The sequence below is a fragment of the Python bivittatus genome, unplaced genomic scaffold (assembly GCF_059951505.1).
Source record: "Python bivittatus isolate LINGU-HERP-01145 unplaced genomic scaffold, Pbiv_v1 ctg000330_np1212, whole genome shotgun sequence".
Taxonomy (NCBI): Eukaryota; Metazoa; Chordata; class Lepidosauria; order Squamata; family Pythonidae; genus Python; species Python bivittatus.
This window is the reverse complement of record NW_028277058.1, coordinates 50011646-50026224: the sequence shown is the minus strand read 5'-3', so window position 1 is coordinate 50026224 and position 14579 is coordinate 50011646. Positions and strand designations below refer to the sequence as shown.

Genomic DNA, 14579 nt, shown 5'->3' with positions numbered 1-14579 from the left:
CTGCGCATGCAAAACATGTAATTCACTACAGACATACAGCCCAACTCCTCAATAAATTATTGAGGACATTAGGTCTTTGACTACATTCTAGGACATGGAACGTTGCCCCATTTTCATTCTTCCTGCATCAATTAATCTTGCAGGCAGAACTCCATATTGGTACAATGTGGTTCACATAAAGGATCATTCTATGCCATCCATACCATGCAAAAACACAAGTACCAATCAAGATGTTTGCAGAACTATAGAAACAATCACCACAGAAACAACCACTTGGACAAAATAGCAAGCATCAAATAACATCTCAAAAGAAAGATGTAAAAGGAAATACATTTTTCACAAATAGTTTTAGATAAGATGATTAATTTCAGATAAATAGCAATGACATATTGCTTATTGCTATAACAGTGGGAAATCCTAAAATGCGATATTTTAATAAACCTAGCCCATAAGAAAATGGCATAATGTGACTACAAAATCTAAGGTAGCATACATGTCCCATTACCTGTGGTCTAAAAGAACCTTAATTGCATAAACCTGTTACGCTTTGGTTAGGGAGATTAATGGTTAAAAAAAGGGTTGCTATTTTGGCAAGCCAGATAATAACTATTACACACAGATGGTCCCCACTTCAGTTCCCTCCACCCTCCTCCATGCAGACCTCACAGCCACCAAGCTACTGGCAGGCAGGCAGAAAGCCTTCCAAAATCCCAGCATTTTCTATCACTGAAAGTTTAACAAGGCAGACCAAAAAGCAGTTGTATAGATGCCAACATGACTAACTGGGGAATTGCAGAAACGCTATAGTTGGAAAGTGCTGTAGGAACCAGGCATCTGGACCTTGCTAGTGCTGAATATAGTTTATACACCAAAAGGTGTTGACATCACAGTTGGATGTCAGAAGACTTAAGTTCAACAATCACAAAAAGTGACCCAGATACCGCAGTCAAATTATACTTGCTATGAAGGGTCACAATGTAATGTCTTCACATCCAAAATGGGATACTGTAGTTCAGTATATGTATTTAAATACCATTTTGAGAACAGAGAAATCAGACAAATACAAATGATGTAGAACTTCATAAGAGTAACCAGTTGCCAGAAGCCCAGTTATAACTTCCACTTAACATTTCATCTTATTGTTGTCTCTGCCAAATAGTTAGTAATGGAAGAAATGAAAGCTAACCATTTTTAATTTCCAGAGCACTCTCTCATTTTGGAAAAGAGGCAAATATATTACCTATACCACACAATAGCTATGAGACCATAATATTTTCTATCTCCTTGTTTCTACTCATTCCTATTCGTTCCTGGTTCTGTTTGTATTATAATACTATTCCTGATCAAGCAGCACTAGGCATTCATCTATCAAAATGGTCTATTCCACAGAATGGAGTAACCAGTTTGCAGCCCTAGTATCTTACCATCAAAATATACTTTCCATTCATATCTTGCTAAGATCATGTACAAGCACTGCATCTTGGTTTAATGAAGAACCCCAGTCAACGTTCAGAAGCTGACAAGATAAAGTAGAAACATCTGTACATCTACCATGCAATCAAGAGGACCAGGCTCTGTAAAATTAAGCAAATACATGCAAATCCCAAGATTCAAGGGCAAAAACTATTCACTGTGAATCAAAGTCTGTTTATGGACCTTTCTTAGCCCCAATCAGAGTATGGCCATTTTGATACCAAATTTGTAGGCAAAGCTTCTACTTTCAAATGGCTAAGGACAAACAACAAAATTACTATTACTTAGATGTATCAGTTGGCTGAGCTTACACTATAATTGTTGCTAATGAGTTGTGGACTACTTTACTTAGAGTATATGTGGCATAATTACTGGAGGTACTAATAGCTAAAGCTCACTAATTTAGCTTCTTTTTTTAAAGCCTATTATATCATCTAAGGAAGACAATAATAACAAGCCACGTCCATAACACTGCCAGGAAACATGGATGCAATCACCAGGAATTGAAATTGACTCAAAAGTGTATTTGCTTTTACATAATACAAAATTACTTCCAGCAATGTTAATGTAAATATAGCCATGTAGCCTAGGTTTTTTTTTTTTTTTTTTGGTTTTTTTTTATATTATTGTCTTTTACCTACTAAGGAATCTGTGCATTTCACCTAAGGGTACAGCTCTTAATAGTCAGCCATATTTTATATTTTCAAAAATGAAGAATCAACTATTCTTCATCCACCAGTTGTTAGGAGGCTTAATTGCAACTTGAGACCACTTCATCACTTGAAAGAATGTAGTTGAAACATATGAAGTCTATCTCCCTATTCATCTTAAGAGTGCATTAAAGATAGGCTCCATGTCATGATTATTATCCATCCTTTCTGCTTTTTTACTTGGTTTACCATCTTCCCCAATGAGAAGTTCTGGAAAAATAAAAAACTTGCATGGTATTTACTGATCTTGGGTTGATCTAAAGGGGATACTGTCCCAACATGGATTCTAAAAGTATTCAGGTTGTGTTAAAACTACATAAAACTCCCCAAAACCTACAGTTTCCTGAATCACCCTATCACCACCACATCCTGTTTGGATTGTTCTAAACACAATATATGAAAGACAGTTTACTTTTTTAAAAATGAGTAGATAAAATGACGGAAAGCTTAACATACTAAGAGTTTTGTTATAACTCTTAAATTAAATGCATCCACAGCACTAGACTAACATCAAAGACTCTACCCAAAACTGTTAGCACAGATCAAACATCTTAGCTGGCCACAAAATAACATCTCAAAGCAGCCACTTTATCAAGGCAGACAGGGTTCAATGTGCAATCACAAAGGCATCCCAAGATGGCAAGAAAGTAAAACATAGCCATTTCATCTACTTGCTTTAGAAAGTACAATACAATCTTCAGGAAAAAAAATGAAAAGAAGTAACTTTCATCCACTTGTATAAATATGCAAATGTGAATGCAGAAGACTCTTAACTTAAAGAACCAAAAACTTTGCTTTTATTACAGGGCAAGGAATGAATGGTTGAAACAGGAATCAGAATCTCTTCTTGTCCTAGAAGGCACAAACAATCAGCCTAGCAAGATGTACCACAATCTGAACCTCATTATGTTATCACCATGGCGTGACATCAACCAGACTTGGCAATCTCACTCCAACAACACAGAAATATTTTGCTCTTGACTTCCGATGTAAGACAGCTATGGTTTTGTTATTCTGGAGGCCTATTATCTTCCTTTTAGCACACAATTACTTGGAAAACAAGCAGAAAGCTTCTATATTAATTACTGTACAGTCCTATCATGCAGGCTGGTTTCAGTTCTCCCAAACTGAATTTTTGGGATGCATGGGGAATGACTATGGCTACTCTTTGCATAAGGGCATACGTGTGTGGGATCTTTCTCCTGTGAAATTTTAGCAAAGCCTCAGTGGAATTTATTCATTTCAAATGGCTTGGTAAGAGCAAATTTCTCTCCCACTTGTGTTCATATTAGGATTTTAGGGAGGCAAAACAGACCTAAAGACAGAAAAATGTGCGCTTTCGCAGTTTATGGCACCAGCAGCGAAGTGGATTGTCCTTGTCCTATTGATGTTAATAGATAACCTTCTAAGACAGCACAATGTCACCAAAAAGTCAGACCCCTCTAATTATGTATTTAAGAAACAATGCTTGTATTTGGGAGGAGACTTTTGTGTTTAATATAAAGACTATTTTTTAAAAGCCTACAGTTAAAAACATTTTCAGACTATTGGGCATCCATCAGTTGGGAATCAAACAAGGCATTCTCATTTAAATACTCAGCACTCAACTGTAGGAGAAATCATAACTAATGTTAATAAACATATGTACCACAAGCTCAGATACTTTGGTCACCTAATGCAAAGAGAGGACTCCTTGGAAAAGACCCTGATGTTGGGAAAGATTGAAGGCAAAAGGAGAAGAGGATGGCAGAGGATGAGATGGTTAGATAGCGTCACTGAAGCAATGAGCATGAGACTGAGCAAACTCAGGGAGGCAGTGAAGGACAGGAAGGCCTGGCACAATATGGTTCATGGGGTCACAAAGAGTCAGACACAACTTAACAATTGAACAACAACAACCACAAGCAGGTTTCAGAAAAGAAAAACAGCACAACTTCTGCAAAGTTGGAACTTAGTTTTAGGGTTACCATATCTAGGTTGCAAAAATCTGGTGACTGCTAGGTTGTATATTTTTTCATCTCTTTGCTGCCATCTAGCAATCCCCTGGATTTCTGCAGCCCTGGTATGATCTTCTTAGTTTAAATATCCAAAGTTTTATTTTTGTTTAGTCTTAAGTACCTAAAATGTGCAGCTAAGAAAAGTTGAACCACCAATTTAAGTTTATAGAGGAATGCGAAGAACAGACTGGATTTGGACCATACAAGTCCAAATCTTTGCTCAGCAATGAACCTTAATGGCCTTGGTTAAGATCTGTTGAGATGTGCAAAACTCAGCTGGTAATGGAATATTACAGGGACCTCTGGAACATTCTGCTTTTCTCTAGTTTCACTCCAAAACCAGGGTCAGACCACATCCAGAACATTGCAACCCCCTTTTGGAAACCAAAAAGTTATCCCCAAAATGGGTGGATCTGCAAGTATGCAATGAGAGTTTTTGCTGGATTTACATCTAATGCTAAAGGATAATGTGTTTGGTTTGGTTTGGTATTAGCATGATGTGTGAAGCCAGCCACTTATTCAACAAACCATGGTTAAAAAAGCAGGGCTTAGCACATAGTATGGTACCAACTTTAGATGCCTAATGTATTTAAAATAAAGATCTAATTTTTAAAAAACAAGGCATCTACTTCTACTTACACACTCTAAGTGAAAACTGTAGTGCATGAAGTGACTAATAGTTGATAGCACAGGAATGATGGCTATAATGACTGTCTTCTATTCTTCCCGAAGTCCTTTGACATCAGTCTGTCTTCTGTAAAATGGATGCTGGAGCAAAAATTGAAACATAATTCTGAGTTTGAAGGCTGAATACTTTAAGGGAACAAGTGTTATATCAGTACATGTCCTAGTTCCATACAAAATCAGACTTTAAAGATTATATAACAAAATAATGATTTCTTTAGGGTACATAAAATGGTGTGATCATGAGAAAAAGAAAGATTCTTATCACTTCATAATTAAGTAACTGGTTTTCCCCAAAAGATCAGCTTTTTCCAACGTGGTGGCCCTCAACTTGCAAAATTCCAAACTCACACTGCTGTTAGTTCTGCTGGGGGGGGAGAAGTGCAATCCCATGGCTACTAATGGGGGTGGGGGGGGTTAGTAACAGTATTACTAGTTTGTGGTAAAATGTCTTAGTTCCCCACACCTTCAAAGTGTAGCAACTGCACATAATTTGTACTAAAATTATTATCTGGAGAGGCCCTCGAATTACAGTAAAGCTTTTGAATAAATTTCCCTGTTGTTGTACTAACAAAGGGCCTCCAAATTAAGCAATTTGAAGGGGGTTACATGCAGGCAAAGCATTCCCCTGAGCACATTTCCTTTGAGAGCAAGACTTCCTTGGCTTTTTCTAGCTTTAACCATGCCTGTTCTTTCTGCTCCCACTCAACTGCTCATCTCCTTCCTCTTCTGTAGTGTAAGTATGGCCAATTCTCCCTCTCCTGCAAAATCCATCTATAAATGAAATTCTTTCACCCTCCAGATTTCACCCAATCCAACAATCATCACAGCACTCTTGATTTTCTATACTGGGTTCCTACTTTACAGCTCAGGGACAAAAATTGCATAGGATAGTTTTTCAGTTCGCTTCAAAAATTTGTAGAAAACATATCAATAGTTCTGACTGCAGCACTGCTTCAGGTGAACAACTTTACCAGGTCCAAATTAATTTTGAAACATCCCATCATAGCACAAACCAGTAATATTTCTTGAAGGCCTTTCATTAAGGATAGATTATCTTATGTTTTTCTATTGGATCCACAACTTCACAATCCAATATAGAATACCGATTATATTCACATTCACTCAATACTGGTTTAGGGAAGGACCCATAAACATAACTCAATGACCAAACATGCAATTTGCATGTACAAGAATCAATCTCTGAATTTCTAATTAAAACAGGAAATATTCTTGGATGAAGCTTTAGATGGATCCATTGTGTGAGAGAGCTTTCTATGTATTCTTATCAGTACCCATAAAATATTTTGCTCAATATGGAATCACATTACAGGTAGATCTTGCTTACCAACCACCTCATTTAGTGACCATTTGAAGTTATGACAGCTTTGAAAAAGTAACTTTATGACTGTTCCTCTCATTTCTGACTTGTGTGGCATCCCCACAGTCACGTGATCGACATTTGGGCACTTTGTGACCGGCAGGCATTTATGACCATTGCAGACATCATATGATGTCTGCTTAATGACCAAGATGAGTCACTTGATGACCACAGTGTAAGTGACATCGTAAGTCTGTTGCAGTCACATGATGTTTCACTTAGTGACCATGTCACTTAGCAATGGAGTTGCCAGTCCCAATTAAGATGGCCATCCAGCATACACAAAGTAAGTAAGTTACGAATCACTGAAGAAAATCAATTGAGATCATACTATACATCCTTTGGACCCAGTTGTGATGAACGCTGAACAGATTGTGCCAGTAAACAGGCTGTCATCTAAGGAGCTCTACTCATGCATATATAAATTTACCTATGTATCAAGAGGCAAAACCTTGTTCTTTTTGTTCCTGTCTAACTAAGCATTTCACAGCAGGGAAATTCTCTTTGGGTTACAAGTTAATCTTTAAAAACTACTTGATTCCACATAGGGTTGCTGCTGCTCAGAAGAGAAAGGAAAACTTCTCCCTGCGTGCCTAAATCTGCAATCTGGAGTGGAGCCACAATATTTCGCCCCGTGGTAGTGGTAGGAGTACCATATTTAGTACTGTCTGAAGGTAATTTTCTCCACTGAAATGGCTCTTCTTCCCAAGTGCATTTGATTTCCATCTCTGCAGGACGCAGCCTTTCTAAAGCAGCTTTCTCTATCTCAACCAAACCTACCGTCTCACCCAGCGCGTTTCAAAGATGAATAAAATACCTGACACTCAGCTAATGGGAACTCTGAGTAGAAAGTAACTGCAGCTTGCTTCCCTTCTCTCTAGCAGAAAAATGGATGATAGCTGTCTGACAGCAACTCTAATACACAACAAGAATCTGACAAGTAGGCAGACCGAAAGAATCACCTATAGAAACTTTACACATGCATCTACACGCCCATTATCAGAATTGGAAAAAAACATTTCAGCCTCTGAAAAACATACAGTGCCCACATCAAATACCTTCCTACCCATGAAATGCATGCTTGTTCTCGGTATATGTAACTTGGTATTTTCTTCCCTCCCTTTCTATGTGGTTTATCCCATGTAGTTGAACTTAAAACTTCATTTAAAACAGTGTTTCTTATTTGTCAGAATTGTCTGGCAGCCAGCGAAGCTTCTCAAGGCAACGGTTTAATGTAAAGCAATTTAAAAAATTTAAAAATTCCCACACAGCAGCATTAAGAAAAAGTAAGAATAATTTTAAAAACAGAGAGAACAATGAACACATTTTGTATCAAAAAGTCCATGGGAAACCAGAATATTTTAACATCTACTTAAAAGTAAATGAAGAAAAATGTCAATCTGACTTGCCCAGGAACCTAAGTTCCATAATTGGGGTGGTGAGGTTGTGGAGATGGCACTAGAGGGAAAACACACCCCATGTTTCTATTAACCAAGTTTATCTGTCTCATCACCAAGAGAAACTTGGTTAATACAAACCAAGAAAGCCAGCTACAGGCAGCTTCCAACAGGAGGAAGTAGCCTTTCAGATATTGTGGCCCAAATCATTAGGACTTTATCAGTATTAAATGGGCAGCCACTACCGCTGATACAAGGTTGTTTACAACAACAACCCACCCCACCCCACAGGTTTGTTGTTGTGGGGAAAATAGGAAGCAGGAGTATTAGGTATGTTCGCCATCTTGAGTTATATATAAAAAAGGCGGGATAAAATAATAATAATAATAATAATAATAATAATAATAATAATAATAATAATAAATGTCAGAGACCATTCAAGCTATCTTTGTACATTTCCCAACACTTTTAAAAGTGTTACAATACTTTCCCTGGCAACTTCTGGACTGCTGCAGTTTGGACTTCTACATCTTGGCTGATAAGTTCCAGGCAGCCACTAGATGGCGACAAAGGGTTACTCTTACTATATCTTTGCTGCCATCTACTTGTCATCTGGATTTTTGCAGCCTAGATACAATAGCCCTAAATAAATGAAACATCTCTTAAACACATATTAAACATTTTCATATAATTATTATCATAATCACATTAATAATGTAGTCTTCTGCAATTTCCCACAATCAATGCAACAAAAAAATTGCCCATGATATGCCCACAACCACTGTCACCTGTTGTTTTCAGTATATCCAAGAACAAATTTATTAACTTATTTTCCTTTCTGATTTTTTTAGAGTTTACAATATACATCAGTAAGTTATTGTTTTTGTTTAGCAGATCCTATTTCCATATCACAGTGATCTGTATTTGTACATGAATGTTTAACATTTGCCTTACTGACAGAATTAAATCTGAACAGACATTATTATTCCAGTAGTTTATCTTGTCTTTCTAATAGTCATCACAAAGACAGTTGGATATTACTTGGACCAAATCACAAATATATTTGTTTCCTGCGATGAGGAAATCCTTAACAAATATTTTATTTGGCCTACAAGTCTTTCATTCTTCCTCCAATTTTTCTCTCCAAGCCATTGCTTTAAATACAGCCACAACTTTAAACTTGTTATCTAAGATTTATTTTCAAACTAGCTTTTGGAACCTTTTTTTTTTCTTTTGCTGAGAAGGAATTACTTTATAAAGGTACTTTATCATACACACCAGTGCCTGAAGAATGGGTATCGATGCCCAACAGCCTCAGTTTTAGAAAGGCAATTATTATTTTGAAGTACTATCCCTCTAGAAATTTTCAATTCACTGCCAATCAATTCCATCCCAGTATATTTCCTTTGGGTGAGTGAAGCAATGACATGGCTTCTCCAGTCTCAGAAAAATCTTCCCTATAACATTTAAATACTGAAAAGAATACAAACTCAGTTTTTCACATGTTCCTGTTCTAGCATTAGCAGATTCAAATCCACACAATTGCTTTTGGGAGAGGATAAAGCCAATGTTTTTCCTAGTATAATGTCCTGCATTCCAGTTGTCTAACCCTTGTGTTTCTTTTACAGTACATATTTGAAAATTGAAATGCAAATATGTTTTCCTTCTTCTTCTTCTTTTTTTTTTTGGCTCTTGTAATAAGCATAGCCCATACTGAAACAATGGCATTACCGCTGCATTTAGAGAAAACATTTCACGCAAAAGAAGAAAAAAAACCCATTACCATACATCAAATAGATTGCTCGAAGACATATATAGAACATAGGGAATGTTCCAACAACACATACCCAGAAGTAAGGTTTAATCCAAATTACAAACAATCCAAGACTTTACTGCCCAAATTCCATGCATCTTGGGTTACAATATGAGCATGTGGCATTTCAATCTTTCAACTGCCTTCTTCTTGAGTTCTGAGTAAGCTCTTTTTTTCTGATAAAGTAGTAAGCATAAACAAGGACTTACCAGATTGGAATTGGTGGCATTGGAATCATCTTCTGGAAAGGGGATATAGATAGCTAAGGCCACACAATTGGCAAAAATAGTCAGTAAAATAATAATTTCAAATGGTCTGAGGAATGGAGTTAAGGAAGATAGTTGGTTTCTTTAATCGTATAAGCCAATTACACTGGAAGAAAAAAGAAGGCAAAAAGAATTCTGTTTAGAGAAGACTTTTGTAATCCTTTGTATTTTGAAAAGAAACACATGCCTTTAAAGTGCTTTTTCGCTCTCCCAGCCAAGTTTCTCCCTAATATGTCAAAAACACTGTAGGTCAGTCGCGTGCCAGAGTGCACATAGACTTCTTAAGGTTTGTTTTTTTTTAATTTAGGCTGAAATTTATTTATTTCCATCTTCGCTGTGCTGTTTTGAGCAGACAGACCGCCTCCAACTACATCTCTTACTTTCTAACTGCATTTGCAATACAGTTTCATCTTCATCTATCATTTAAGAAAAACTGTTTCTTCAGAATAAGCAACATTTAAAACTCTCTTTCTGTCTTCTTTGGTCTTCTTTGGGTCTCTCTAGGTCTTCTTTCTGTCGTGTTTGGAAAATACATTTAAAGAAGGAATATTCAAAGAAGCTCTGGAGTTTTTAAAGGTCAGGATTTATTTTTTTAAAAAAACTTCATCTCAGAAGTTTTTGCATATCTACACAGGCAAGGTCACTTTAAAGGGCACATCTAACCTGTAAAAATACAGATTGGCTCCCTGGTTGCATTGCACGTCCTGTATTCTGGAACTAGGTAATAGTTTATGACCTTATTCTATGTTGTAGGCCTGCTCTATCCTCTTTTTCCCCTTTGGTTTAATTTGTTTGCATGATGGTAGGGAAGATGCATCCAGTGCAAAGCAAGAGATAGCAGCATGTCCCTGAAATATTTTACTTGGCCCCATTTGCTTTTCTCATTGTTTATATCAGAATATTTGCATTTAATTGGAAAAACCTAGCTCTGTCAAAATTTGATTTGGTTTCCCCTCTCCAGACCTGTATTGTTTTTTTCTGTAGTTGCTCCTGTAGAGTAGAGATGGGTAAAACCAAAGTGTCTGGCACTGCAGAAGTTCAAATATAATTTTCTTCCCTATAGGATTGTGTTTTATACTTTAAGGTCCAATGCACAAATACAAATTGTAGTGTGGCAGCTTCTGGAAATAGAACTGTATGAAGACAACCTCACATGGAAAACAATATATCAAAGCAGCAACCTACCCAGATCTGGAAATGGCAACAATTAGGTTGATGCAAATATTTGATGCAGAGATTCAAAGTAAGGGTGATTTGATCAAATCTCCAAACTGAATTGATTTCTGAATCTAGTTATGTGGTTCTGCATCAATTCAAACAAGTTGAATGCTTTTGTGAATGTGCACGAAGGTTTTTCCTTAATCAGTTAGGAAATCCATACAGAACAAAACTGATTCAACAATTCAGTTTCAAGGCTGAGCGGACCTGAATAATTTTCCAAATTAATATGAACTAGATCAATTTTCTGAATCTGACTGATGATTCAAATAGGATTTTTAATTATTTGTATACCATATCACTGAACATTGCAAATAAACATATGATGAAAAGAGAAAGGACTACATGGGGAATAAGTGTTAATAGTACTTCATATATAGGTTTGCTATGCTGACATATCCTTGTTTTTCTATGCCATATTTTATATTTATATTAACAAAACATATGTATATTTATATCTAATTCTGAGATCAGATTAGTTCCTACCCTGTTAAGTTTTAGGAGCCAAATCCTTAGGAACTGTGACATCCCACCCACCTCTATTGTGAATTTTTGTTTGATACTCAATTGTTTCTCAAGTGCTGAAGTTTTTGTAACTATAACTGCAATTGTTATTTTCATTTTTAACATTCTTCGTAGAAGTGGGGAATGTAAATCACTCAGAGTCCTTTTACAATAGAGGAGTGTATAAGCCCAAGTAATCAATCAATCAATTAAATGCTTTATTTACTATAGAGTATAAAAAATTGCTCTTTAACGAGATGGGTGGTGACAAATTTGATAAATAAATAAATAAAATAGGCTTCTTGTATATGATTGTGCCAGTTTTGCTTTCTCCAAAATAGTTAATGATCAGATTGAAATATGGAAAAGCAGGGCATTCTGAACTAGAGAAAGCAAGCAATTAACATTTGATTCCAGAGTTGCATGTTTGCCCCAGTTCTTTTAGATAGCTAATGCCCTGTTCATAATTTTATGTTGACCTGCATAATGACTTAAGCATTCAAAATCTCTGTTCAACTATTTCCCTTTTTATTAAAATAGATTATGTTTTTTTAAAAAAAATTTCATAGAAACACATTTGAAAGGACTTAAATAGGTTTGTTTTTAGTAAAAGGAAATGTAAGCTAATGAATGGCCAAAAAATAATTACTATACCAAGAAAGTTCACTATGTCTTGATTTGAGATAGATAGATAGATAGATAGATAGATAGATAGATAGATAGATAGATAGATAGATAGATAGACAGACAGACAGACAGACAGACAGACAGACAGACAGACAGACAGACAGATAGAATTTTTTATATAAAGCTTGTTTTTATCATTTCATAATAGTTTTACATCTGTGACGCTATATCTGCATATGTATCAAAAAGTTGGAGAAAGTTATACCGGATTCTCAGAGAGATCAGGTTGATCAATGCAGGCAGAAGGGATTAGATCAAAGACTCATGAGTTCCAGCACTTTATATCCCAAAGTAGGTATCTCTTTGGAAACTCACAAGCAGGGCATGATGACAGAGGCACACCATGTCTCTTCCTCCAAGATCTGGTCAGCAGAAGCACTGGGAGAATGTTCCATTCCTAACTAAAGCAATGGCCATCTGCACAAAATGCCTGGTGCCTTCCAGGTGAATTGGGATTACAACAATGTGGTTAAGAATGCTGGAAGTTTTTGTCCCAACGAATCTGGAAGGTAGCAGGTTGGGGAAAGCTGTATAATGCCGTTACATAGATTTCAGTATAATCATGAAATGGATTTTATTTGTCAGCAGCAAGTTCATAATGATTCTAAATATGTGATTTGGCATAGGATCCCATTCCTGAGATGCTGGGAGGATTTCAATTGTTTCTTTCTTGCGTGTCTTCCCAAAGAATATCAATCTGCAGAGACTGACTTAAATGCATTGTTCAACCATTTCCAGATCTCATTCCTGTGCCCTCTTATTTTATAACACATCAATCTGTTCAGCCAGCACAAATCTCTTCCATTTATCAGGCCTTTACTTGTGTGAATTGCCTAGAGATGCATAGTTACTCAGATGCCAAGCAAATAAACAAATATGAGCTTGGCCCCCGTAAGTTAACCATCCATCATGGGATGCCAAACGCTGAGCTCTTTTGTCAAGGAAAGTAAGAAATAAAACCACTCCAGAAGATCAAACGATAGCAGAGGAAAAAAAGGAGATGCTGGAGGACAACTATGAATGACAAGTCAATTTTTAAACTCCCCTAATATTGAAGGAAATTTGTTTTAAATACTCTGGTAAGATGGTGAGGTTTTCTATTTATCCCTCCTACTTTCCTTAGGAAAATACCACTCACTAGAAATTTAATTTCAGAGCCAAAAGAGCACATGCATTCTTGTGTTTAAGTCAGAATCTGGTTTAAATTAAAAAAAAAAAATTAAAGATCTGGATCAAGGTGATATTTGATCAACTGGGTACTTGTAACAGTTGTTTATTGTTCAGTTACAGATAAAAGATTGGAAGAGCAGATTGTGGAAGGGTCACAGAAAATGTCTCTTTGCATACCCAGCATCAGGTCATCTCCCATTTCCTTACCCAAGCAAGACAGAAACAATATTTGAGCGTAAGGTGGTCAATGAAACACTCCTGTATCCTGTCACGGTTTGTATTCCTCCGTAAGGAGGCATGCCTTGCCCGTTGTAAATCTGACAGAAACCAACCCCAGCCTATGGCTTAAAATTATGCCATTTTATCGGCCTCCCCTCAACCTAATTTGCCTGCTTATTTACATTTCCAGACCAAACCTGATGCAGCCTCATGACTTGCTGGCTCCCGCGTTACTACATCAGAAAAGGATATTTCCATTCAACAATACTGATACATGCCCTCCGGATGGGATTTTTCAGTGTTAAACACAGCAGTGCCCGGGGAGGACGTGTCGCTGTCGTGGTACCCTGTTTCTTCTGCTTCCCATACGGTTGCCGTTTCCTCTGTGTGGAGCTAGCGGTGGATATAGTTGCATTGCCAGCGGCACCCATCAACTTGGCCTGCCTGGCAGCATCGATGGCAGCCTGCCAGGAGAGGGCTGCACCCGGAGTAGGGATATGCTCAGGTGCCAGCCCTGTTGCTGCATTGGCGTTCATGTTGGCGTGAGCCGGGCGGGGACTCACATAGTTGGAACCTAGAAGAAGTGAGAAGAAGAGGAGATTGAAGGTACAGCCCATAGCTTAAAGTTATTCCACAACTATTCCACAAGGGCACCACAATTGTGGTTTTTTTACAACAACAAAAACAAGGATATGCAAGCTAGAGTATTTTTATTTGTACACAGAAAACTAATTCCAGGATTGAATCACGCTGTATGGCCGGGAAACAAAGCAACTCAGGATGTCTACCTACAATGACTGAAACAAGAACACAACCACTTAAAAAAAAAACCCACATACCAAATTCTTAGATTTTTAATTTATTATTATTGTATTCTTAGCAATAAGAATCACAGGGGGAACACTTGTGATTTTCTGCCTCAAATGACAAACTTGCCTGAGTTGGGTAAAGTATATAAATCTTCGCTTGGGACAGCTGTTCACCGTTTTCTGGTCCTCGTGAGGCAAACAATGTGCCTTTGCTCAGCTCTGAGCCAACCACTATTCTATGCATCTTCTAA

The 14579-nt window shown here is 37.1% G+C and overlaps 1 protein-coding gene across 16 annotated transcripts in view; it reads right to left on the bottom strand.

The window, feature by feature from the left end:
- The window catches only part of CACNA1C (calcium voltage-gated channel subunit alpha1 C), a 572293-nt gene that overhangs the window by 448929 nt on the left and 108785 nt on the right, over window positions 1-14579 (bottom strand). For all 16 annotated transcript variants that reach the window (XM_088141261.1, XM_088141249.1, XM_088141247.1 and 13 more), the window contains exons 2-3: window positions 13772-14093; window positions 9665-9770 (exon numbers count right to left, since the gene is read on the bottom strand). In XM_088141261.1, the coding sequence (XP_087997387.1) occupies window positions 9665-9770; window positions 13772-14093 (428 nt within the window). The remainder of the gene's footprint in view (window positions 1-9664; window positions 9771-13771; window positions 14094-14579) is intronic.